This window comes from Schistocerca nitens, chromosome 2 (assembly GCF_023898315.1).
Source record: "Schistocerca nitens isolate TAMUIC-IGC-003100 chromosome 2, iqSchNite1.1, whole genome shotgun sequence".
Classification (NCBI taxonomy): domain Eukaryota; kingdom Metazoa; phylum Arthropoda; class Insecta; order Orthoptera; family Acrididae; genus Schistocerca; species Schistocerca nitens.
In genome coordinates this window covers 206,518,705-206,545,467 of record NC_064615.1, presented here as the reverse complement: position 1 = coordinate 206,545,467, position 26,763 = coordinate 206,518,705, and the positions used below count along the sequence as shown (strand labels likewise).

The 26,763-nt window shown below is 41.4% G+C and overlaps 1 protein-coding gene across 3 annotated transcripts in view; it reads right to left on the bottom strand.

Moving 5' to 3' along the window:
- The window catches only part of LOC126235912 (sialin-like), a 163,039-nt gene that overhangs the window by 116,162 nt on the left and 20,114 nt on the right, over positions 1-26,763 (bottom strand). For all 3 annotated transcript variants that reach the window (XM_049944864.1, XM_049944866.1, XM_049944865.1), the window contains one exon: positions 17,925-18,154. In XM_049944864.1, coding sequence (XP_049800821.1) covers positions 17,925-18,154 — 230 coding nt within the window. The remainder of the gene's footprint in view (positions 1-17,924; positions 18,155-26,763) is intronic.

Genomic DNA, 26,763 nt, shown 5'->3' with positions numbered 1-26,763 from the left:
AGCTCTGCAGATGACGAAGAAATTGATGAAATGTATGAGGAGATAAAAGAAATTATTCAGGTAGTGAAGGGAGACGAAAATTTAATAGTCATGAATGAATGGAATTCGAGAGTAGGAAAAGGGAGATAAGGTAACATAGCAGGTGAATATGGAATGGGGCTAAGAAATGAAAGAGGAAGCCGCCTGGTACAATTTTGGGCAGAGCATAACTTAATCATAGCTAACACTTCGTTCAAGAATCACGAAAGAAGGTTGTATACATGGAAGAATCCTGGAGATACTAGAAGGTATCAGATATATTATATAATGGTAAGACAGAGATTTAGGAACCAGGTTTTAAATTGTAAGACATTTCCAGGGGCAGATGTGGACTCTGATCACAATCTATTGGTTATGAACTGTAGATTAAAACTGAAGAAACTGCAAAAAGGTGGGAATTTAAGGAGATGGGACCTGGATAAACTGAAAGAACCAGAAGTTGTACAGAGTTTCAGGGAGAGCATAAGGGAAAAGTTGACAGGAATGGAGGAAAGAAATACAGTAGAAGAAGAATGGGTAGCTTTGAGGGATGAAGTAGTGAAGGCAGCACAGGATCAAGTAGGTAAAAAGACGAGGGCTAGTAGAAATCCTTGGGTAACAGAAGAAATATTGAATGTAATTGATGCAAGGAGAAAATATAAAAATGCAGTAAATGCAGCAGCAAAAAGAAATACGAACGTCTCAGAAATGATATCGACAGGAAGTGCAAAATGGCTAAGCAGGGATGGCTAGAGGACAAATGTAAGGATGTAGAGGCCAATTTCACTAGGGGTAAGATAGATACTGCCTACAGGAAAATTAAAGAGACCTTTGGAGAAAGGAGAACCAGTTGCATGAATATCAAGAGCTTTCATGGAAACCCAGTTCTAAGCAAAGAAGGGAAAGCAGAAAGGTGGAAGGAGTATATAGAAGGTCTATACAAGGGCGATGTACTTGAGGACAATATTATGGAAATGGAAGAGGATGTAGATGAAGATGAAATGGGAGATATGATACTGCGTGAAGAGTTTGACAGAGCACTGAAAGACCTGAGTCGAAACAAGGCCCCCGGAGTAGACAACATTCCATTAGAACTACTGACGGCCTTGGGAGAGCCAGTCCTGACAAAACTCTACCATCTGGTGCGCAAGATGTATGAGACAGGCGAAGTACCCTCAGACTTCAAGAAGAATATAATAATTCCAATCCCAAAGAAAGCAGGTGTTGACAGATGTGAAAATTACCGAACTATCAGTTTAATAAGTCACTGCTGCAAAATACTAATGCGAATTCTTTACAGACGAATGGAAAAACTGATAGAAGCCGACCTCGGGGAAGATGGGACAACGTAGGCAGTGCACATGAGGCAACTACACACGCGCCGCAGTCACAGCCTCATCTGTAGCGCACCAGCGATAGCAGCAGACCAGCCGAAAGGAAGCGCCTTCCAAACCAACGGATGGGCAACCCACCACATTCCGTGTCACTGGCCAGGGGACGGTTCTGACGTAGCGATCTTCAGCAGCCCCAAGTCTGGATCTGGATTCAGCTGATTTCACTCTGGCTTATGAAGCTGCCGCAGAAGAAACAGCGACGAGATGTTTTCTGAGAAATGAAAGAAGTAATATTGTAAGTAGGCCGTTTAGGTTTTTATGTTGGTAACGCCACGTAGCGCTCTGTACGAAAATCACTGACTGTGCTGTGTGCAGTCGGTGGCTGGTTGGACTCATTGTTGGAATATTCGCTTGTGCAGTGTTGGGCAGTTGGATGTGAACAGCGCGTAGCGTTGCGCAGTTGGAGGTGAGCCGCCAGCAGTGGTGGATGTGGGGAGAGAGATGCCAGAGTTTTGAGAGCGGACTATATGGACATGTGTCCGTCAGGAAGAGGACACTTGATATCATGAACTGATACATGTGTGATGACTTTTGAACATTATTAAGGTAAATACATTGTTTGTTCTCTATCAAAATCTTTCATTTGCTAACTATGCCATTCAGTAGTTAGTGCCCTCCGTAGTTAGAATCTTTTATTTAGCTGGCAGTACTGGCGTTTGCTGTATTGCAGTAGTTCGAGTAACGGAGATTTTTGTGAGGTGAGGGATTCATGAAAGGTATAGGTTATTGTTAGTCAGGACCATTCTTTTGTAGGGATTATCGAAAGTCAGATTGCGTTGCGCTAAAAATATTGTGTGTCAGTTTATTGATGATCAGAATAAGTAAAGAGAGAAATGTCTGAGTACGTTCAGTTTTACTCAGCAGTCTCTATATCAAATAACGTAAAAGTTTACCAGCACAGTAATTTATAAGTTTTCTAAGGGGACGTTTCAATATTTAATCTTGTTTTATTGCGTCTGACGACGCCACACAGGTTCCTCGATCGCCATCCTGACGAAACAGTAGAGCGAAACCTACAATACATACATTCCACTCTTACCGATGCAGTTCTTTTCTGGGGAACAAATGCACTAAATATGAACTCAGTCATCAAACTACGGAAAAGGGTTATAAGAACAATAACCTAAAATAGTAATCGATCTAACTGTAAAGATCTGTTCAACTATACCGTTTGAGAACATTTTCCAGTCGGGTGTGCACATAAAAAATAACATTGATAATTACTGCATAAGAGCTAGATTGAACGTACTTTTACCAAGAAAGAACAAACATAAAACCAAAACGGCATTTTCTACGAAGGAATAAAATCGTAAAATAAACTTCCCAAGAAGATTAAAGAGATTACTAAATCGAACTTATTTACAGAGGCAATAAGTACCTGTCAAGCCATTCTATGCAGTGACGGATTACTTGTATAACACCTATTAGGGGTTCAGAAAAAATTAGCACAAATATATAATAACAATAATAATAAAAATCTATCATTTAGTATAACTGTTTCACACTATGTTTTTTCTGATGTTTCTCTTTCAGTTTTTCCTCTTTCCTGGAAAACGTTATTCCCAAAGTTATGCACATACTATACTATCAATATAACCTCTTTGTGAGCCCAACATCTCACTCATCGTAGTTTTTTCAATCTAGCGAACAGGAAGCTGCGGAACACAAAGTGGTAACCAAGCATCGCCGGTATGGTCCTGACGTCAAGTGATAGTGTGTGTCGTGTTATTTGTTAAATAATGTGTGTATAGCGCGTGTAGAGTGCGCAATGGCTGAGAGTGAGATATTAGTGTACAGTGTAGCACTAGCGGTTTACATCATTGAACCTTTTTTTCCAAAACTGTATTGCATACTAGGGATACATCAAATGAGGTAGTACTGTTTTAAACAAGATGGCTGCGTATTCGGAAAGCTGGAGGCTCCAGTCTTCATCCGGACATCCTGATATAGGTTTTCTGTGTTTTTTCTAAATTTCTTCAGGCAAATGCCGTGATGGTTCCTACTTTAAGGCCGCGGCTGAGTACCTGTCCCATCCTTGTAAACTAGACCTGTAAACACGAATCACGTTATTTTTGTTGCTCTTAAATTATAATACTACGACACGTTCAATATCCTTGTAAAAGTGACCTACACATGTATAAAACAACTATAGCTACTGCGAACAGCAGCACAATACCCCTTCCCCCTTCCTAGCACCATGGTGCGTGAAGATGGTCGGTAAGAGAACACGTCGAACGTAGAAATTTCATCATTGGCGTCGTAGTCTCTTCACTGACGACATCAGACAAGTGCAGAGATGGTCAGGTACCTATTCACGTGTCCGCAGCTCGTGGTCGTGCGGTAGCGTTCTCGCTTCCCACGCCCGGGTTCCCGGGTTCGATTCACCGGCGGGGTCAGGGATTTTCTCTGCCTCGTGATGACTGGGTGTTGTGTGATGTCCTTAGGTTAGTTAGGTTTAAGTAGTTCTAAGTTCTAGGGGACTGATGACCATAGATGTTAAGTCCCATAGTGCTCAGAGCCATTCGAACCTATTCACGTTGTGACACTACAACGCAGTATAACTGCGCTTGTCAGGCACTGTTATAAACTTACGACTGTAGCGGTAGTTGTAATTCGGTTTCGAGCGCTTTTTTTCAATACGATAACAACACCCGTCTCATGTGGTGGTGGCTGGCGCTGCATAAACTTTCTATTTATTGTAGGCTTTAAACTGAATAATCTGACACTTTAAAATTGACCTGTGTAACAGGTTAATCGAGCAAGAAAATAAAATAAACTGAATGTTGACTCTGAAATTCCATCCTCTGATATAAGATTACCAAAACTTGTGCTTTATATTATAAGTTAATCACTGTTCGGATTATAATTGGTTTCCTTAAGTAATTCAGTGATGAGGACATGTAAATGGTTCACACATGTAGTTCATATCACAATGCCTATTCCTTTTATTCGATGAAAACTTACAGTATCTTAAAATGTATTCCACATAACTACATTCACAAAGATAAGTTGAATGTTTGCTATAAAATATTTTTCATAATATATTTTAATTTATCGACTTGGAAAACTCTAACGCTAAGTAATACCCACAGCACTGCTATTGTACTGTTTAATTATATTCCTTTTCGTGAGTGTCGTGTTTCTTTTATTTCTTCGTTATGTATGATCAGTTTCAGTATTGTGTAAACAGAGTAAAAGAAATATGACACACGAATTTGTAACAAATGGAATATTATTTGAAATGATTAATAGCAATTTTGTAACATTTGTGCACTAGACACACAATCAGTGTCAGGGGCTGACTGTCATACTGTGGTTACATCGAATCGCTGAAAATGTCTTGAGTGGGTAAAGAAAAAAAAATCTATGGAGCAAGAGCAGTCTCTGGAGCAAGAGCAGCGGGCCGTAGACAAATGTCACGTAGCTACGAGTGCAAAGGAACGCGGAATGTGTGGCTCTGGTGCCGGGAATTATGTGTGTAACAATTTCTTATGGTTGGGAGGGGCAATGGAAGTTCCAAGGCTCACAGCGAATTGTTGATTCACAATGACGCCTCAAGAGGAATAAAAGGAAGAGTACTTTTTGCATCTGGAGACAAGACACTTGAACTGTTGTCGTGGAGCTATTACATCACGCCTGCAGTGTCGAAAATTATTACATGTATTATATGTTCCGAATATCACATTAGGAATGAAAAATTTGATTAATGTTCAGGACAATAACTTTGCGAGAAAGTGAAACCAACTTTTTAAGTTGAAAGTTGGTATCTTGCTAAGTAATTGACGTCATTAAATAACTTCGGAACTACAGCTATTAAAACTAATTTCAGGAATGAATTTTTCACTCTGCAGTGCAGTGTGCACTGATTCCTGCGAGATTAAAACTGTATGTCAGACCGAGTTTAGAACTCTGGCCCTTTGCCTCCCGGAGAGAAGTGCCCTACCGAGTTAGCTACCCAAGTACAACTCACGCTTCGTCCTCATAGCTTTACTTCCGTCGTTACCTCGTCTCCTACGTTCCAAACATCATAGGAATCCTCCTAGAAACTTCCAGGAATAGCAGTCCTAGAAGAATGGACACTGCAAAGACATGGCTTCGCCACAACCTGGCAGATATTTTCAGAATGGATTTTTTACTCTGCAGAGGGGTGTGCTCTGATATGAGACTTCTTGGCAGATTCAGGGTCGCTGTAGTGGGAGTCACAAACGATGGCGGTCGGGTTTACGCTCGTTCTGCGCGATAACGTCACGCATTCTCCGACAGCCAATGAGCGTCCAGAGTGGTCTGAGCGCTCTGCTGTGAATGTCGTATGCAATGCGAACATTAAGCGTGATCGTTGCGAGCTATTTAATCAACTTTTATTCCATTTGTTGTGAGGTGTCATGGGTGATGATGGTGGTAAGAGACAGATTCTACACAAGGACGTAAGAGACAGAATTTGCAGGATGGACGCTTATATCAAGCGCAAAACACGTGTACGAGGTGTGGCTAGAAAAAAACCGGACTAGTACTGGTGAAACAATAAAACGAATGCAATAAGGCTGAAAGTCGCGTGGCCTGTCACGTGACTCTCGCTCCGCCTACTGCTCGAGTTTCATCTGCCTCCTGCACTCAGTCTGCCCATGGCGTCTGTTTTAAGTAGTTGACGTTTTGTCTGTGCGTCGGAAAATGTTGAGTGTACAGAAAGAACAGCGTGTTAACATCAAATTTTGTTTCAAACTAGGAAAATCTGCAAGTGAAACGTGTGTAATGTTACAACAAGTGTACGGCGATGATTGTTTATCGCGAACACAAGTGTTTGAGTGGTTTAAACGATTTAAAGATGGCCGCGAAGACACCAGTGATGACACTCGCACTGGCAGACCATTGTCAGCAAAAACTGATGCAAACATTGAAAAAATCGGTAAACTTGTTCGACAAGATCGCCGTTTAACAATCAGAGCAGTGTCTGAGTTAACAGGAGTTGACAAGGAAAGTGTTAGGCAGATTCTTCATGAAAGTTTCAACATGAACAAAGTGTGTTAGTGTGTTCAAAAATGGTTCCAAAGTGTCTCACAATTGAACAGAAGGAACGCCGAAGAATGATTTGTTCTGACATCCTGGAAAACATTGAAAGTGATCCCACCTTCTTACAAAATGTTATTACTTGCGATGAATCGTGGTTTTTTACTTACGATCCCGAAACTAAACGCTAATCGATGCATTGGAAAACTCCTGGTTCTCCACGACAAAAAAAAAGCACGAATGTCAAAATCGAAATTCAAGGCAATGATGATTGTTTTTTTTTTTTTTTTTGACATCAAAGGGATTGTGCACATTGATTGGGTACCAGAGGGACAAACAGTGAATCAGCATTACTACATTAGCGTCCTGGCTACCCTACGTGAGCGAGTACGGAGAAAACGGAACGATTTGTGGAGAAAAACGTCATGGATCCTTCACCAAGACAATGCCCAAGCTCACAGTGCGTTGTCAGTGAAGACGTTTTTGGCAAAACACAACATTCCCATCTTATATCATCCACCCTACTCACCTGATTTGGCCCCCTGTGACTTTTTTCTTTTCCCTAAAGTCAAGACTGCTTTGAAAGGAACTAGATTTGAGACTGTTGAAGCAGTAAAAGAAAAAACGACGGAAGTAATGTATGGACTTACCGAAAATGATCTGCAGCATTGCTGTGAACAGTGGAAAATTCGTATGGAGCGGTGTAGAGACCGAGGAGGAGAGTACATTGAAGGAGATAACATGAAATTGTAAATAATTGTAAATAAATGTTTTTTCCAGCATCAGTCCGGTTTTTTTCTAGCCGCACCTCGTATGCGCATACCGCAACTGTCGCTTGCAACCGGCAAGAATGCAAACCCCGTTCGTTTCCGAACCTTCGCGAACCGTCATCGTTCGTTCTTCGGACTATAGTCGTGGTTGGGTAGACCTATCGGTAGTGACCTTACCCTGGAAAAACAAAGTTCCCGAATTGAGTATAGGTCGGCATACAGTTTCAATCTGACAGGAAGTTTCAGTTGTAACTAACTTTTGAAGTTAATATTTAAAATAACTAATGAAATCATCAAATCTGGTAACTTATAGTATATTTTACTTCTTACTTAACTATGCTAATTAGTTTATGTGCTTTGCTAATTTTAAGTATCGATGCCTTGTCATAGGCGTCCGCAGGAGGTAGGGGGGGGGGATGCAGCAAGAGCTGGCATTTTCCCCCTCCTGGAATTTGTGCAAGTCTTTTCATCTGATTCAAAATTCTCAGGTATTTTTGGAAAGATTTGTCTCTCACTCCACTCAACTGGAACTGGATGCAAGGAGTAACACAGTGGCTTCAGTAAGTATTATGTTGTTTGGTTGCCATGTTGCTCACAGGAAATTATACCGCTTTCTTGTCATCGTAGCGGTTTCTAGGTTGTTTTGTAATGTTTGTGGATATCGCTTCCTGGTACAGCTCCTAATGAGTTAAGGACAGTCGCAACAGCGCCTTCGCTTACTCACATCTCAATAGTAGGGCTTGCTGAGTCTTCATTCAGTTTTACAGGGTAGAGTGATTACAGCAGAATATGAAGAACACGGTCTTACTATACTGTATGTGTGCTCACCTATACTTCATCTGCTGACCAAAATATAAAAAAATACAAATTTCTGCTTTCGACAACGGAGAAAATGGTGAAATATCAAGGTCGCAAAAGTGTCAGAACCTTCTCAAAAATTATATGTTTTTAAAACCAAAAATGGAATACAAACCTGCGCGACATTCAGCCATATACTCGTATTTACGAATTCTGTTGTCCAGTTGCCACGTCTACACAGTAATGTGCCAAACCGGGGGATCAAGACCATTTTGATTGAGTCGTAGGCTGTTAAGAGTTTGTTTTAAGGGCCAATTTCATGATTGTTTTTGAAGGCTTCCTACACTCATAGCAATATTAATAATATAAAAAAATTGAATCCTCTTTCAGAAAATATTGACTGGTTAACCTTCAAACATTTAATAAACAATAGAGTTTTACTTCTTGCTGAATTTATTTCTTGGGGCGCGACACGTTCTCGAACCCAACTAATTAGTTGTATCAAAAATAGAAATTTTGCAACGTTGCTCCCTCATGAATAAATTTCAGCGGACGGCCGTGTCTATCTTGAATATACTAAATGCATATCAATCGTGTGAGACACAATAAGTTTTGCGTACACCTTACCAAATTTAGTCTTTAGGGCAAGGTAAATTTTCAGACTCACAGAGTAAGTTATATGAAAACTGGCAATTTTAGAACCTTGCCCCCTTTTCGTAAACTTTCTGCAGACGTCTATGGTCTTTGTTGTCGTATACCAGCGTTGCTATGGTCTTTTGATGTTGCTTTGAAACCATTAACATTTATACAGGGTGATTCACGAAGATATGCAAATATTTTAATATGTTATTCTACAAGTAAAATTAAGATAAAAGTTTATATAAACATAGGTCCGCAAATGTTTACTTACGGCTAATAAAAGATTTTGCCTGAAATTTACCAACTTCGCTAACATGAAGGCTTCGCAAAACTGTACGAGGTTGAAGTAAAGAACGATTTCCATATATTTTGTTGTTATTGATCTGGTGAATCTAATAAAACATGTCTCAGACGTGTATCAGCAATACCAGGTGTACCGGTATGAAATGAGCGTTAAGATACAAATGTGTCGATAGGGAACATTTGTTGTGAACGTGCCTTAATTTTTTCTTGTTTGGTTCGTATGACATCTGTCAAAGATATTTAGTATACATCAAGTCATGGAACAAACAACATCATATGTTTTCATCGTGTTAACAATGTCGAATTTTGTACCAGAAAGTGGTGATTTGCGAGAAGCATTAATTTTTTGTTTTCCTTTGAAAAAAAGTGCTGCAGAGTCGCATCGAATGCTTGTCGAGGCATATGGTGATCATGCTCTATCAGACGCAACATGCAAAAGACGATTTCTACGGTACAGAAATAATGATTTTGATGTAAGAAATGAAGAACGTGGAAGACCCCCAAAAAAGTTCGAAGACGCCGAATTGCAAGCAATATTGGATGAAGATGATACTTTGAGTCAGAAGCAAATGGCAGCAATGCTAAATGTTGCACAACAAACAATTTCTGACCGTTTGAAAGCTATGAGAAAGATCCAAACGTGTGGAAAATGGGTGCCACATGAATTGAATGAAAGACAGATGGAAAACCGAAAAACCATTTGTCAAATTTTGCTTCAAAGACATGAAAGAAAATCAATTTTGCATCGAATTGTTACTGGCGATGAATGGATTTATTTTAAGAATCCTAAACGGGAAAAATCATGGGTTAATCCGGGACAACCATCAACGTCGACTGCAAAACCAGATCGATTCGGCAAGAAGACAATGCTCTGTGTTTGGTGGGATCAGAAAGGCGTAGTGTATCATGAGCTTCTAAAGCCCGGCGAAACTGTGAATACCAATCGCTACAGACAACAAATTATCAATTTGAACTATGCATTGATCGAAAAAAGACCAGAATGGGCCAGAAGACATGGCAAAGTAATTTTTTTACACGACAATGCACCTGCACACAAAGCAAAACTGGTTCAGGATACAATCAAAACACTTGGTTGGGAGCTGCTACCCCACCTGCCGTATTCACCAGACTTGGCCCCTTCCGACTACCATTTCTTTTCATCAATGGGACACGCGTTGGCTGAGGAACACTTCGATTCCTACGAAAAAGTCGAAAATTTGGTGTCTGATTGGTTTGCTTCAAAAGACGAAAATTTATATTGGCGTGGTTTTTACAGATTGCCTGAAAGGTGATCAAAATGTATAGAAAGCAATGGTCAGTACTTAGAATAAAATATTTTTACTTTTCAGTTCAAAATTAGTGTTTCATTTTCACAAAAAAACGCTCATTTCATACCGGTACACCTGGTAGTTTTCCAGAACATCCAGTGTAGCAAAGACGTAATTTCGTAAAATTTTTAATTTATTAACTAATTGGCCAAATTTGTTTTTTAAATTCCAGACAATTCCACAAAGTTTTCAACACAAGTTGTAGAGAATTTAATTTTGGAAAAATGATGGCAATAACGTTAACTGAAACTGTATGAATGTGTCATATAATTTGCTTTTATGAATACCATAGCACCCGTGAATTCATGTTTCCGTAAAAAACAAAGCTCAATATTAAGGAAGTTCTACAATTTCACAATACATTTGCAATAAATGTTCAAAAAGGTCTCCCCCGAGTTCAATGGATTTAGCTGCACGAGTATGAACAGATTTTGTTGCTCGTTTCAGTTTCACAGGGTTGTTCTTAATATCGTCTATTGGATTCATAATGTGAGCAAGTTATGCCTCACGTGTATTGACACTGTGCTCATAAATTATCTTTCATCCACCCCCATAAATCGGGCGATCTGGGTGACCACAGACGTGTAGCATCACGACCAATCCATTTCGGGGGGAAATGTTCATTTAAATGTGTAGTAGCGGCGATGGTGAAATGTGGAGGCGCCATCATGCTGAAAATACGTTTGCAATCGCGTAGCAAGTGGAGCATCTTCGAACAAGCAGGGAATTTCTTCTTGAAGGAATTGTAAGTACGTCTCGCCATTTAGACGTCCTGGGAAAATGAATGGCCCAATAAAGTGTGTGTTGATTATAACACACCATACATTTAAGCTAAATCGCTGCTGGAAATTGCGTTGCACTGTTGCATGTCGGTTTGCTTCAGACCATACGCGATCGCTACGTAAATTGTTAATGCCATCTCGAGTAAACTGTGCGTCATCAGTAAATAAAATGCATTTGTGGAACTGCCGATTAGTATTTAACCAGTTGCACAACTACAAGCGAAGGGCAGGATCTCCCGGATGTAAATGATGCACTTTTTGTTTATGGTAAGGCTGCAGATCATTGTACTTCAGTGTTCGCCATACCTTAGATTGTGAAATGCCTAATCGTTGAGAGATACTGGTATCTGGGCTACGTTGAACAGCATCCATAATATCCTCATCATCGTCTTCACGTATCGTTCGCTCGTACTCATTATGAACGCTAGGTAGAGAACATGTCTCCCGCAACATTCGAAATACTCCTCCAATGGTTCGTGAATTCGGAATCCTCCGAGTTGAATAACGTACGCGATATTTGTTAACTGCCGCCGTAACAGTACCATCAGATATTCTGTAAATAAACACCATATCGCCGTATTCCTCCTTCGAAAATTTGAAAGGCATCCCTATTTCACAAGTACTCTACTATGTACACAGTTACTATGTGGTTTCACTTAAATACACTGTTGTTATTATGTTCTTTCACTGAACAGTACAGAAAACTAACTCGATTCAAGGTTGGGAAGCGACTCAAAAACTCACTAACGGTGGCCAACAATGACGTAAAGGTTTCTATATTCTTAATGGAAAGTAAACAAATTTACTTGTATAATAATCTTTGCTTATCTGGATGTTCTGGGAAACTACTGCAGATCCACGTCTGGGACATGTTTTATTATATTCACCAGACCAGTAAAAACAAGGTAAATGGAAATAGTGCTTTACTTTAACCTCGTACAATTTTGCGGTGGTTTCATATTAGCTAAGTTGCTAAATTTCAGGGAAAATTCCGTAACGAAACATTTGCGGATCGATGTTTATATCATCTTTTTTCTTTAGTTTTACTTGTATAATAACATATACACATCAAAAAAAGTTTTGCATCACCTGCCCATGAAAACCTCTGATACCCAGTAGCACGTCCTCTTGCATTGATGCATGTCTGTATTCGTCGTGGCATACTATCCACAAGTTCATAAAGGCACTGTTGGTCCAGATTGTCCCTCTCCTCAACGGCTATTCGGCGTAGATCCCTCAGAGTGGTTGGTGGGTCACGTCGTCCCTAAACAGCGCTTTTCAACCTATCCGAGGCATGTTCGATAGTGTTCATGTCTGGAGAACATGCTGGCCACTCTAGCTGAGCGATGACGTTATCCTGAAGGAAGTCATTCACAAGATGTGCACTATGGGGTCGCGAATTGTCGCTCATGAAGACGAATGCCTCGCCTATATGCTGCCGATATGGTTGCACTATCAGTCGGAGGATGGCATTCTCGTATCGTGCAGCCGTTACGGCGCCTTCCATGACCACCGGCGGCGTACGTCGGCCGCACATAATGCCACCCCAAAATATCAGGTAACTCCACCTTGCCGGCCTTAGTGGCCTCGAGGTTCTAGGCGCTACAGCCTGGAGCCGAGCGACCGCTACGGTCGCAGGTTCGATTCCTGCCTCGGGTATGGATGTGTGTGATGTCCTTAGGTTAGTTAGGTTTAATTAGTTCTAAGTTCTAGGCGACTGATGATCTCAGCAGTTAGGTCGCATAGTGCTCAGAGCCATTTGAACCGTAACTCCACCTTGCTGCACTCGCTGGACAATTTATCTAAGGCGTTCAGCCTGACCGGGTTGCCTCCAAACACGTCTCCGACCACTGTCTGGTTAAAGTCATATGCGACACTCATCGGTGAAGAGAATGTGTTGCCAATGCTGGGCGGTTCATTCGGCATGTTGTTGCCCCTTCTGTACCACGCTGCATAGTGTCGTGGTTGCAAAGATGGGCCTCGCAATGGACGTCGAAAGTGAAGTTGCGCATCGTGCAGCCTATTGCGCACAGTTTTGGTCGTGACACGACGTCCTGTGGGGGCACGAAAAGCATTATTCAATATGGTGACGTTGCTGTCAGGGTTCCTCCGAGCCGTAATCCGTAGGTAGCGGTGATCCATTGTAGTAGTAGCCATTGGGCGGCCTGAGCACGGCATGTCATCGACAGTCCCTGTCTCTCTGTATCTCCTCCATGTCCGGACAACATCGCTTGGGTTCACTCCGAGACGCCTGGACACTTCCCTTGTTGAGAGCCCTTCCTGGCACAGAGTAACAATGCGGATGAGATCGAACCGCGGTATTGACTATCTTGGCATGGTTGAAGTACAGACAACACGAGCCGTGTACCTCCTTCCTAGTGGAATGACTGGGACTGAACGGCTGTCGGACCGTCTAATGGGCGCTGCTCATGCATGGTTGTTTACATCTTTGGGCGGGTTTAGTGATATCTCTGAACAGTCAAAAGGCCTGTGTCTGTGATACAACATCCCCAGTCAACGTCTCTTTTCAGGAGTTCTGGGAACTGGGGTGATGCAAAAGTTTTTTTGATGTGTGTATTAAAATTATTTGCATATCCTCGTTTGTGTTTGTGAATTCCTAAGGGACGAAACTGCTGAGGTCATCGGTACCTAGACTTACACACTACTTAAACTAACTTATACTAAGAACAAGACACACACACACACACACACACACACACACATGCCAGAGGGAGGACTCGAACCTCCGGCGGGAGGCATATCTTCGTGAATCACCCTTTATGTAGTAGTACTGTGAGTGCATGTCAAGTATTTTGAAAAGTTTACTAAAATCTGTAACAGTAAATATTATAGTGAGTTTACGCTTCGTCATTATTATCGCGTCGCATACTGCCGCGATGCTTAAATTTTCATTCTGTTTCTCATTATTTTAAATAATTCTATAGTTCTGGGTACCAACTTTGGCTTAACAAAATATTTTGGTGCCCCTCGAAAATGAAAATTTGTTTCCTCGTAAGTAATGGCTTCCATCATCAATACGCGCGATATTGAGTGTTGGATCCGATGAAATCCGATTATAACCAATTTCTTTCAGATGTAAATTGTCTGCTTCTCGGTGTTGAACGGATTATTTCATTCAACGATTAGAATTTCACTAAAATGTTCGTTTTAATTAATGATAAATTCGAGTGATTAACCTTTGTAATTAAACCTCTTTGGACTCAGTCCTTATATTAAGATAGTACATTTAGTTGCCGTATTGATGATTAGTTCTACATCAACATCTACACTCTGCAAGCCACTTTGCGATGTGTGGTGGAGGATAGTTTGTGTACCACTGTCATTTCCCCCTTTTCCTGTTCAAATCACGGAAGAATGATTCTCGGTAAGCCTCCCTGTAGGATCGATCTCTCTGATTTTACCTTCATGTTCTTTTCGACAGGGATACGTAGGAGAAGGCAAAATATTTGTTAACTCTTCTTGGAACGTACGCTCTCGGAATTTCAACACTGAACCACAGCTTGATGCAGAACATCTCTGTTGCGGCGTCTGCCAGTGGAGTTGGTTGGTCATCTCCGTGACGCTTTCGTGCTTACTAAATGAAACTGAAACGAAACGCGCTGCTCTTTTTTGGATCTTTTCTATTTACTCTGCCAGTCATGTCTGGGATGGATCCCAGACTGACGATCAACATTTAAGTAATGGTCGAACGAAAGTTTTGTAAGGTACCTATTTTTATGACGTATTGAGTTTCCTGACGGTTCTTCTAGTGAATTGCAGTGTGACATCTTCTTTCGCGACGAGTAGCTTTATATGGCAGTTCCACTTTAAATCGCTCCGTTCGCATACTCCTAGATATATTATGGAAGTAACTGCTTCCAGTGATTGTTCTGCGTTCGTGTGATCATACGAAAATGGGTCTTTCTGTTTATGTACACGCAGTGCGTTACATTTGTTTATAGTGCCACTCCCTGCGCCAAGTGTCGATCTTCTGCGTATCTTTCTACATTTCACTACAATTTTCTAGTTTTGTGATTTATTTGTGTACAACAGCATCATGCACGAAAAGCCTTACGGAACTTCAGATGTTGTCTACTACATTATATAAATTGTGATAAGTAATGGACTCCCTTGTGTTACGCCCCCATTTACTTTTACGTCTGAAGACTTCTCTCCAGCCGGCCGCGGTGGTCTAGCGGTTCTGGCGCTGCAGTCCGGAACCGCGGGACTGCTGCGGTCGCAGGTTCGAATCCTGCCTCGGGCATGGGTGTGTGTGATGTCCTTAGGTTAGTTAGGTTTAAGTAGTTCCAAGTTCTAGGGGACTTATGACCTAAGATGTTGAGTTCCATAGTGCTCAGAGCCAACTTCTCTCCATTGAGAACGAGATGTTGTGTTGTGTTTACCCGAAACTCTTCAGTCCAGTCACACAGTTGGTGTGACATTCCGTACGTACATTGTTCATTAGGTGGCAGTGTAGAACGATATGGAAAGCCTTATGGAAGTAGAGGGACGTGGACTCTGCCAGGACGCCGGTATTTACCATCTTCTGGGTCTCGTGGACGAACAGAGCGAGTTGGGCTTCTCGCGATCGTTGTTTCCGGAACCCATGTTGATTCCTACAGAGAATATTTTGTACACTTTTCCACATCGTTTCGGCCAGTCTTACTCGGAACTGATGCCTCCCCAACAAGTTAGGTACACTTAATCACGGTGGTTAATATTGTACACCGGAAGAATTGAGAAGATTACATCTCAGACTATCGGTCTGATGGGTTCGCCATGGAGGCAGGTAAGTCACGTTTTGGACCAGTATCCTGTACAGATTCAAACGCAGGCTGGCCATCCACATATAGGTTTCTGTGTCTCCTTAAATTGTGTTACGTGAATGCAAGTATTGTTTAATCGAGAAGTCCACAGACATCCTTCTCCATTTATTTTGACCTAGCTGTAGTCGGTGAGATGTCAAATTCTAATCGACCTGCTATGCAGGTTATTTTTTAGAAGTTTCACATGCACTTCTAGCCAGAGCACTTAATCGTGATTTTTTTAGTGCAGTGAAAAGCTGAAAGCTTTTTTACGGGCTTTTAGTGCATTCAAACGTTGCAAAATTCATTATGGTTCTCCAACACGAATGCTGCTTTTGAATTTTCGCTCCACATGTCAAATGTGAGTACAAAATGAAGTGGCTAATAGTTGTGCAAAGTGTCCGTCGACATGCATTTTACAGTTATTTCGTTCCAACAGATATAATGTACATATTGCAGGGTCGATGGCGCTCTCAGGGTAAAAGTGGATGAGAAAATACAAAGAATTCAGTGGGGATAAATCTTATAGCCACTTGACAAGTCAACAATCATAAAATAAAAATAATTGATAAAATAATTGGAGCAGGAGAGACACCACAGGACATTTTAATTTCCACTGTCTATACTTTTACGAATAAATTCCTAAAACTTTGTCAGCTTGACCAGTAATGATTCAGGATTCACAATCATAGCAGTGGAAGTTCAAAAAAATAACAAAATATTTTTTTTACATGTGAAAGTTCATCATTTTTTCATTTCTATTGGCTTCGTTTGTGGCTATAGGTACACGTTTCTTCATAAGTAAGAGAGATTCTTCGATGAATTTTGCACACCATACAAACCATACATACAGGTGTATGAAACTCTAGAAATTATTTAATTTATGAAAAAATGAATGTGCTGTTACATTTTAAACTTCATATTTAGAAAAAAACTCAAATTTTATAGTTAATTATCTCAATTTTTACCACAGTTTTTAATAGATTTGGAAAATTCTAGAGTTTCGTACACCTGTAAGTATGGTTTGTATGCTGTGCAAAATTCATCGAAGAATCTCCCTTACTTATGAAGAAAAGTGTACCTATAGCAACAAATGCAGCCGATGGTAAGTGAAAAAAAGGTGAAATACAAACGTAAAAAAATGAATTATTTTCTTATATTTTTGAACTTCCACCACTATAAGTGTAAATCATGAATCATTTCTGGTCATCATAACAAAGTTTTATGAAATTATTTTTAAAAGTATAGACAGTGGAAATTAAAAATTCCTGTGGTGTCTCTCCTGCTCGAAGTCGTCCCGTTTGACGTCCTACCCCCCTTAACCTAATACATTTCAACATGTATGTTTTACAAACTAAACTATACAGTATATACAGTACTATAGGAAGCAACCTACAGTTAATACTTACTTTACAACACATACATTTTGAGATTTATTAGGTTAACATGTATTTTAAATTTTAATATATTTAAAAAATAATTTTTAATTTTATTAATTATTTTCATTTTACTAGGAAGAATCTCATTTAAGATGTATCAATGTACTAGCCAATGACTGCACATGTCACATGAATATACAACTTTTTTCTCACTACACCCTTTTACGTTAGTTTTACGTCACTCGTACTACTGTTGACAAACTGCAGCTTGCGGCGCCAGGTATGTGCGTGTTACGTGATCTTTTGACGTTTATTGTGCCACGTTTGATAGTATTGTTTACAATGTTACACTTTCGTAATTTTGCTGCCTCCTTTTCCTGTTCCAGATTGGACGTGAAGACGACCTGCTTGGCAAATCGAAGCCGTTAGCTGTCGATAAAAGAAATGGTGATCCAAACGCCGTTTGTTTCGTTTATTAATACAACTGACGTGAGATCAAGGATCCTATGACATGGTGTCAATCATGCAATGTGACCGGTCAGCTGACTTGGTGGCTGTAAAGATTTTTGGGAGTGAAATGGTGTTTTATTACAGTATGGATTTACGTACTGTGAGGAGGTACGCGACACATAGAAGCAAATTTTAGAGTAATTGCCGTTTAAATTTTTCGTTGTTTTTCTGTTCATTTCTCATTAAAAAATTACCTCGTCGTCATCGTCGATGAGTTCGGCGTGAGAAAGGCTCTCGTTGACCGTGTAGTCGCTGGTTACGTTGAAAGTTGGACGGTAGCAATCACTGAGCACTACACTCCCGTCTGACGATTGTTTCTTCACCATGGAGACTATCGCTATGTTTATGTTGCTCCTGATCATGTAGTTGACTCCACAGCCCAGGAAAGTAAGGCACCACAGCACAGTCCTGCACGACAGGCACCCTGTAACAGAGCAATAGAAAAGCGTTTTTTTAATGATTTTTGTTGTTTGGAAATTACTGGCGTCCGTGTAATTTTTCTTTTGGTTTTCCCTTTCCCGTTCGCTCACCTTTGATTTCATTTCAGTAAAGGATAACGCGGCATAGTATTATTTCACTTCAGTAAGTAGATTAAAAGTTTTCCTATGTGTTTCTAGTATGAAGAACTTTGTATATGCCCCGAGAATCCTTGAAACAGCATATACGCCGGGAAAGCCTCAGATCACATATTACCAACCTCTACGGGGAGGGTATGTACCATCTGGAGAAGAAACTGGATGAGCTTCGAAACCAGAAGGAAGGTCTTCTCAGATCACAAAGTTGTATATATTTTTCCATAGGAATTATCATTCGTACGTTGTGTTTCTAGAACTTGACTATGCAGGATGAGAGTTTTTCATAAGAAATCGGTGTCTATCATTTTAAAAATGAACTATTTTTAATGTCCCTTCTTTCATTTTAAAATAAAACCAAGATATGCATTACTTTATTTTCTTCTTGGTTAGAAACAAAGAAATTAGGCTGTTTGTTTAATAATCTTTATTAAATTATTTCCACATTTGCCTAAATAAAAATATAGTAATTGGCTTGTAACTTTGCGTTCTTTCTCTTTTTCCTAACCAACTGCTAATCAGTGCTTACAGCTATATAAACTGATTTATGAAGTACCCCTTGCGTATTATGACCACTTCGCTGGACGAGACTCTCCTATGCAGGACCAGACAGCCAGATCCCATGAAGGGCAACACATTCGTCGTTCGGAGACGACTGGGACTGCTATATCTGCTAAAACATTTTATTTCTAGACACAGAAACTTATTTTTCTACAGTGTCGGTTTCGATCATTTCGATAAGTAACCTTCAGGAGAAACATGTTGCAAACATCCCAAGCAAATGTAATTAAACCTCGAAGGAGGTATCTTATGTGCAGCTCGTTTCTCCGATGTAGTATGCTCATCATTCTGCAGGGTAACGGCCTTGCCGCAGTGGATACACGGGTTCCCGTGAGATCACAGAAGTTAAGCGCTGTCGGATGTGGTCGGCACTTGGATGGGTGGCCATCCAGGCCGCCATGCGCTGTTAACATTTTTCGGGGTGCACTCAGCCTCGTCATGCCAATTGTGGAGCTACTCGACCGAATAGTAGCAGCTTCGGTCAAGAATACCATCTTACGACCGGGAGAGCGGTGTGCTGACCCCACGCCCCTTCTATCCGCATCCTCCACCGAGGATGACACGGCGGTCGGATGGTCCCGGTAGGCCACTCGTGGCCTGACGACGGAGTGCTTTTTTTTTCATCATTCTGGGAAGGTTGACGGAGGAGATAGATAAAGAAGAGCAGCGCGTTTCGTCACTAATGACATCGATTTCCACGGTATCTTAAGCTCTTCCTTTTTCTAAAACATTCCACAGAGAAAAACGGGTTCGTATTACTCTGCACTCGCAAAATGGTTCAAATGGCTCTGAGCACTATGGGACTCAACTGCTGTGGTCATCAGTCCCCTAGAACTTAGAACTACTTAAACCGAACTAACCTAAGGACATCACACACAGCCATGCCCGAGGCAGGATTCGAACCTGCACTCGCAGACGCATAAATCAGCGTTGCTTTTAGGAAACAGACGTACAACACAGATCTTGATTTTCAAAGTACTGCATTCTACAGATGGAGCATCAGTTAGAGGACACCTACACATAAAAATCGTTTCATAAAAAGAAAGTGACGATAATTTATGCTCGTAACAATTCCACTTGAAGAAACAAGTAAAATGATTACTGGGAAGATTTCGTCTAAATCTAATTATATGTCGACGTACTGTAAGGTAGTGAGTCTAAAGGACTTGAAAGAGAAGCGCTAACTGAGAAAGAAATGAGGCAGGCTCGTACGATTATACTGTTGGCGCCAAATCACTGGAAACAATAACTACCATAAAATGTCCAGGACTACCTATACGAAGCGACCTAACTTTTCGTTTCCGTAAAACGTGCAGAGCTAGTCGCATCGCAACAGAGTCGCTGTAAGTTAGGGACAGGAGCAGACGCTACCAGTTGACAGCTGTGCCCTCATTTTCTTATCTAAAGCCTCTGAATCAGATATTACGTGCTGAGGCCGTAGGAATCCTTGGGCTAACACAAAAAGGAGTGACGCAGTCGGCAGCGTGGAAAACATAGACATAATAAACGTCAGGTTCTGCGGGTGCCTCAGGAGGTGACTCAAATATGAAGCAGACGAATCTGGTCGTACGCCAGGAAAGTCGAGTTCGCTTTCTAAAACTAGAACTGAGAATTCTGACGTCACTGCGTCATCCTCGAATGGGTCCCAGCATCACTGCCACGTGTACAGCGAGATAATACTGCACATCCACTATACAGTACACACAGTGTGACAAATATTGAACAATACGAAAAAAACGTAAATTAGTTACAGACTACAGCATGCACACACTTTATTCAACATGTAAACGCCACTACAGATACTCGGATTTAGGTTATGACATGTTCGATATGCCTGCCATCATTGGCGATGATGTGGCGCAGACGAATAGCGAAATTCAGCATGACCCGCTGAAGTGTCGGAACATCGATGCTGTCGATGTCCTCCTGAATGGCTGTTTCCACATCAGCAACGGTTTTGGGGTTATTACTGTACCCCTTGTCTTTGTATAGCCCCACAAAAAGGAGTCGCATGTGTTCAGATCCGGAGAATATGACGGCCAATCGAGGCCCATGCCAGTGATCTCTGGGTGCCCTAGAGCCAGAATGTTGTCCCCAAAGTGCTCCTCCAGGGCATAAAACACTCTCCTGCTTCAATGTCTTCTCTGTCTTGCGTGCACCACATCTTGTCGAAATCAGAGTCACTTTGGATAATGGGGATAAAATTATCTTGCAAAACCTTCACGTACCGTTCGGTAGTCACCATACCATCAAGAAATATCGCACCGATTATTCCGTAACTGGATATTGCACACCACGCAATCAACCGTTGAGGGTGAAGAGACTTGCCAATCGCGAAATGGGGATTCTCAGTCCTCCAAATGCGCCAATTTTGCTTACTGACGAACCAATCCAAATGAAAGTTGGCTTCATTGCTAAACCAAACCATGAGGATGCGCGTGGTAATTACCATCATGCCACGCGGCCAACGAAGCAGTGAGAACGTCCTGACGAAAGCCGTTCAGAATTTATGACGATTTTATTTCATACAACTCAATAATTATCACCCTGTACGCCACACATTCTTAACTGACTTGAGGAGACTGATGACGACTATAAATCAATTGCGTTCATTCCATATGTCGGAAACGTGTCTACTAAAATACGCAGATTGCTTAGGAAGAATAATACTAATGTCATCTGCCGTCTATTAACAAAAGGCAGGCCCTTAGTCGGATCCGTTAAAGACCATTTACAATTGAGGAAGGCGGTTGTTTATAAAATTCCCTGTAAGTGTGGCTCTGCGTATATAGGTCAGACGACACGAACGGACCAGGAACATTGTGTAGAACACGAAAGACACGCCCGTCTGCGGCAACCTTTAAAATCAGCAGTGCCAGAACCTTGTATATCCATGGGACATTCAATGGAATACAATACCACCAAAATTTTAGCACTGGCTTCCGTGTAAATACGTCTTGCTGATAATTTAATGAACCGTGATAACGGCTTTCAGCTGGATAAAAATTGGAATCCAATTATTAAAATTATGCGGTCACAACGGAATCGACATGCTCAGTCGATACCCAGCGGCTAGTTTGTTCTTACTTCACCACTGAGGGCAGCACACACAACTCGGCTGCCTCGCGCATGTCACCTCCTAACGCATGCACCGTAAACCGCCAGTACGATTCGCATGCGCGGAATTCTCTCTAAATACCATGGCTGCATCGGGTCTCTTCAGTACTTGGTATACTCACCTGAGGATGACCGGACGTCTCTGGGCCGAAATATTGTGGCAGAATGTTGATGGGATCCGGCTACAAACCCGAAAATTACCGGAAGAAGTAATACGACTGTTTCCCTTCGCAAGGTCTCCCACTGTGACGATGTCTTCGTTCGTCACTACGTGAAGTGCCTGGCCCAAACTCAAAGCGTTTTCCGCAGAAGTTACGTCTTTTTTTATACTTTCTGCACCACTCGTACACTTGCTGCAGGGACACATGAATGACTGTACTGTGCTTTCACTCTAAGATGATTTTCTGCAGGTTTGACAGCTTCCTACTCAAAAATCTTATCACATATTGCTGCTCAAAAGCGGTGCAAGTCGGGAATGGGGCGGCCATCTTTGCGCTCTCATAGCAACTCGGTGGTTCTTTTCCTCACAGCATTTCTTTCTAAAGAATAAGTAAAATGGGTAAGTTTGGTTGAATTCCATCCATTGGTTTAGGGGGAAGTATTTACCCACGGCTTTATCAGTGTACGCACATTTCGAATATATTTAAAAATTTTCACATACATTCGTACAATTATTTCATCTTTACCTGTAGCGAATTTCGCCCTGCAGCTTCGTTTCCACGTGGATCAACTTTTATGACGTAATATCTCTTGAACAATGTATCATACAATGATATAATTTTTCAGGTACATCCAGTCGTACATCTATTGTCTGCGAAATTTGTTGCGAATCGAGTTAGTAATAAAGCCGTAATAACTTAAAACGTCTTGCATGATGCGGCAGTTTTTCACACATTTCAGCATGTATGATATCATACCTCCTGAACTATGTGTCGTACGAAGATATTCTGCAGGTACATTCAATGATATATGTGAATACTGTCTGCAAGATGCGTCGCCAATACAGTCAATAGTAACGCAGTAATAAATTAAAACATCGTACCTAATGCACCTGTTTTACTGCAAGAACAGTGAAAATGTAGTAAGCGTCAAACTTTTTTCCTTTCATCATTTTGTGGGGGTTGTCAGCGAGAAAAAGTTTCGTAAAGATTTGAAATCATGTGTAAAGTTTGTTGCAAGACAGGACACTAAGTGCTCTCGTCCTCAGATATGGGGTGAACAAAATCTGGGTATTTGGGCTTCATGGCTATGTTGAAATCGGTACAGTGGTTTAGGAGGAAATGTGGAACATACATACATACACAGAGACATACATACACAGAGACATTTGTGCGAGTATGAACACACACCACCGAAAAAATTCTCCTATTCCAGAACCAAAAAGACGAATATACTCCTGTTTAAAATACTGACTGAAAAGTGAGGTACCAGCTCCCTCACTCTACCTTCCTCAGCATCTTTAAAAATTTTCCCAAAAATTATGGCACACGAACATATTCGCGCTGTTTTCAGCATACAACTCACCTCTCACTCCCACAATCTCCGCTAGTTGTAACTCGCTCATACCCAGTAGTCCATCGCTGTAAGCCACTCATACCCATCCAATCCCACTTGCCCATTCTCACTCACTCTCATTCAGTCCAGCTCATTGTCATTATCTCTTTGTATCTCTGTGTCACTTTCTCCTGTCTCACAGCCACAGTCTCCTTCGATCTATCCAGCTATTACTGTCTATTCTCACTGCCGCTGTCTACCTCTTGGTCTCTCTTACTGCTACTATCTCATTCCTTCCTTGCTACTGATACTGTCTCTACTCACTTTCAATATCTCTCTCTTCCTCATTGTCACTGTCATAGACTCTGTCTCTCGTTATCACTAGCTCTCATCCACAACCACTTTCTCCTTCTCTTTATTTCTCTCCCAGTGGTACTGTCGTCTCCTTTACTCTCTTCCTGGCACTGTTCTGCCACTGAGTCTCTCTCCTTCTCTCACGCTGCCATTGTCTCCTTCGCTTTTTCTATACCACAATAGCTGTCTACGATATTCCACTTTTATTACTTTTCCGTCTCTTTCCCACCAACACTGTCTCCTTCTCTCTCAGCATAAAAAAGCGTGAGTATATTCGCAGGCCAAAATTTTTAGAAAAATTTTTAAAAGTGCTGACGAAGGTAGAACGAAGCAGCTGTTACCCCACTTTCCAATCACAGTCTATCAAACAAGAACATATTCGCCTTTTTTTGTGTTCCGTTAGGAGCATTTTTCCGTTGGTTCCCTGCTACAGCAGGAAAAGTCATTCATATGAAAAGAACTTTAATGAGTCAGTAAAATTTTGATATTTACTATATTTGAAACTGAAATAACGCAGAACTAATTTTACGCTTCAGACCGGATTTTAGGTACATAAAATTTTTGTATACGCTTCAGTACTAAAACAGTCCATCCCCGGTAGCTGAGTGGTCAGCGCGACAGAATGTCAATCCTAAGGGCCCGGGTTCGATTTCCGGGTGGGTCGAAGATTTTCTCCGCTAAGGGACTGGGTGTTGTGTTGTCCTAATCATCATCGTTTCATCCCCATCGAAGCACAAGTCACCGAAGTGGCGTCAAATACAAAGACTTGCACCAGGCGAACTGTCTAGCCGACGGGAGGCCCTAGCCACACGACATTTACATTTAGTACTAAAACATAGGGTCCCCAGTAACCTTTCGGTGATAACGTAGACACGTTACAGAACATTTATCAGTGCTGATCCACTTTATAACTGCCGGCAGAAGTGGCCGTGCGGTTAAAGGCGCTGCAGTCTGGAACCGCAAGACCGCTACGGTCGCAGGTTCGAATCCTGCCTCGGGCATGGATGTTTGTGATGTCCTTAGGTTAGTTAGGTTTAACTAGTTCTAAGTTCTAGGGGACTAATGACCTCAGCAGTTGAGTCCCATAGTGCTCAGAGCCATTTGAACCATTTTGAACCACTTTATAACTACGGTTTCGCCTCACACAGGATTTTAAGTGCGTTTCTTACTTGTACAGGTAGGGCAACTAACCTCCGTATCTCGGAAACGGATAAAGCTATCAAGAAAATTTTCAAGTTGCTCGAGGTAGGGATCTTAAGAATATATTGTAAAAATTTCATCCATTTACTGAACATGGCTGTCTTGGGATCTGCGACTCTGTTTTTGTACCCAAAAACTATGTTTTTAGGATGTTTCCCAATATCGAATAAGGATGTTTGAAAACGGAAAAATGGTACATCTAGATAAATAACTAGAGAAACTAACGTTAAAATTTGAGCAATTTGCTGCGGTTATTTGTTATTTAGATTTCGCCTCACGCTGGATTTTACATGCGTATTTTATATGTGGAAGCAGGGAAACTTTGAGCCTCTGTACCTCGGAAATGGATAAAGATATCAGGAAAATGTTTAATTTTGTCCGATATTGGTACCTTAGGAAATTATCGTACAAGTTGCAGGGATTTGCTGCGCATAGCCGTCTTGTAATCCGCTGCTCGGTTTTGGTTCGAGAAAATGGTAAAAGAAACTTTTTTTGAGGTTTTCTAAGAAACCGCGCAGGAACTAATGGTGCCTCCATAAGCCCTTTGAGGCCCAGCTTAGACCACATCAAATGCAGAAGAGAACCAACAGATTTCCTCCGTTCGCCTAAGCAAGAGGAATTGTGTAATATTCATAACTTCACACTGTACTATAGGACAGTGGCACTAAGAAGATCCTTCTGTTTCGTATACAAATGGACGGTGGCACAAGGGCTATTCCAAACACTTCCTCCTTCCTTTCTATCACCAATAGAACCCGGAGTGATCCCAGGTAGAACCTCGTTTTTAAACGCGGCCTTTCGGAACCTATTAGGTAGCACACACTGTCGCGTACGTACCTATTTTTATAACACACTGTGTGTAGATTTGGTTGATTTCGTGCTGTAACTTGCAAGTAAAGACAGCAGGCCGTTTCAAGGCAAAGGGGTATTTCAGATATATCGCATACACATAACTCTAGGCACAGGAAATTATAGTTAAATGTCACTTAATGACATCATCATCATCATCATCATCAACAACAACAACAACATCATCATTTCAGCCTTTTCCCACGTCATGTGGGGTCGGCGTTGCTTTGCTGGTTCCTTCTCTTCCATAAATGCCTATCCAGTGCTTCTTCTCTGAGCCACCCTTTCTCCCTTAAGTCCCCTGCTACCTTGTCTTTCCATCTCAGTTTCGGGCTTCTTCTTCTCCTTGATCCTTCGATTTCTAGGTCTTCAATTCTTCTCCCCACATAGTACTCCCCTCTTCTCTGCACATGTCCATACCATCTTAGCCTACTTTCTTGGATCTTCTTCCCTATGGGCCCCACTTTCATTGTTCCCCTGATGTAATTCCTTAGTCTATTCTTTCGTATCACCCCACTCATGCACCTTAACATTCTCATTTCTGCCACTTCCATCTTTTTCTCTTGGACTTTTGTAATTGGCCAAGTTTCTGCGCTATACAGCTTCACAGGCCTCACCGCAGACTTGTAAAGCTTTCCTTTCATTTTGCAGCTAACCTTCCTATCACATTTAATGACATAATGCTTCTAAAATCCTTCAGGAGATTCTACCATGGATTCTCAGCCGAATTGTTTTTAGAAGTGGACCAGATAAATGGTTCAAATGGCTCTGAGCACTATGGGACTTAATTTCTGAGGTCATCTGTCCCCTAGAACTTAGGACTACTTAAACCTAACTAACCTAAGGACATAACACACATCCATGTCCGAGGCAGGATTCGAATCTG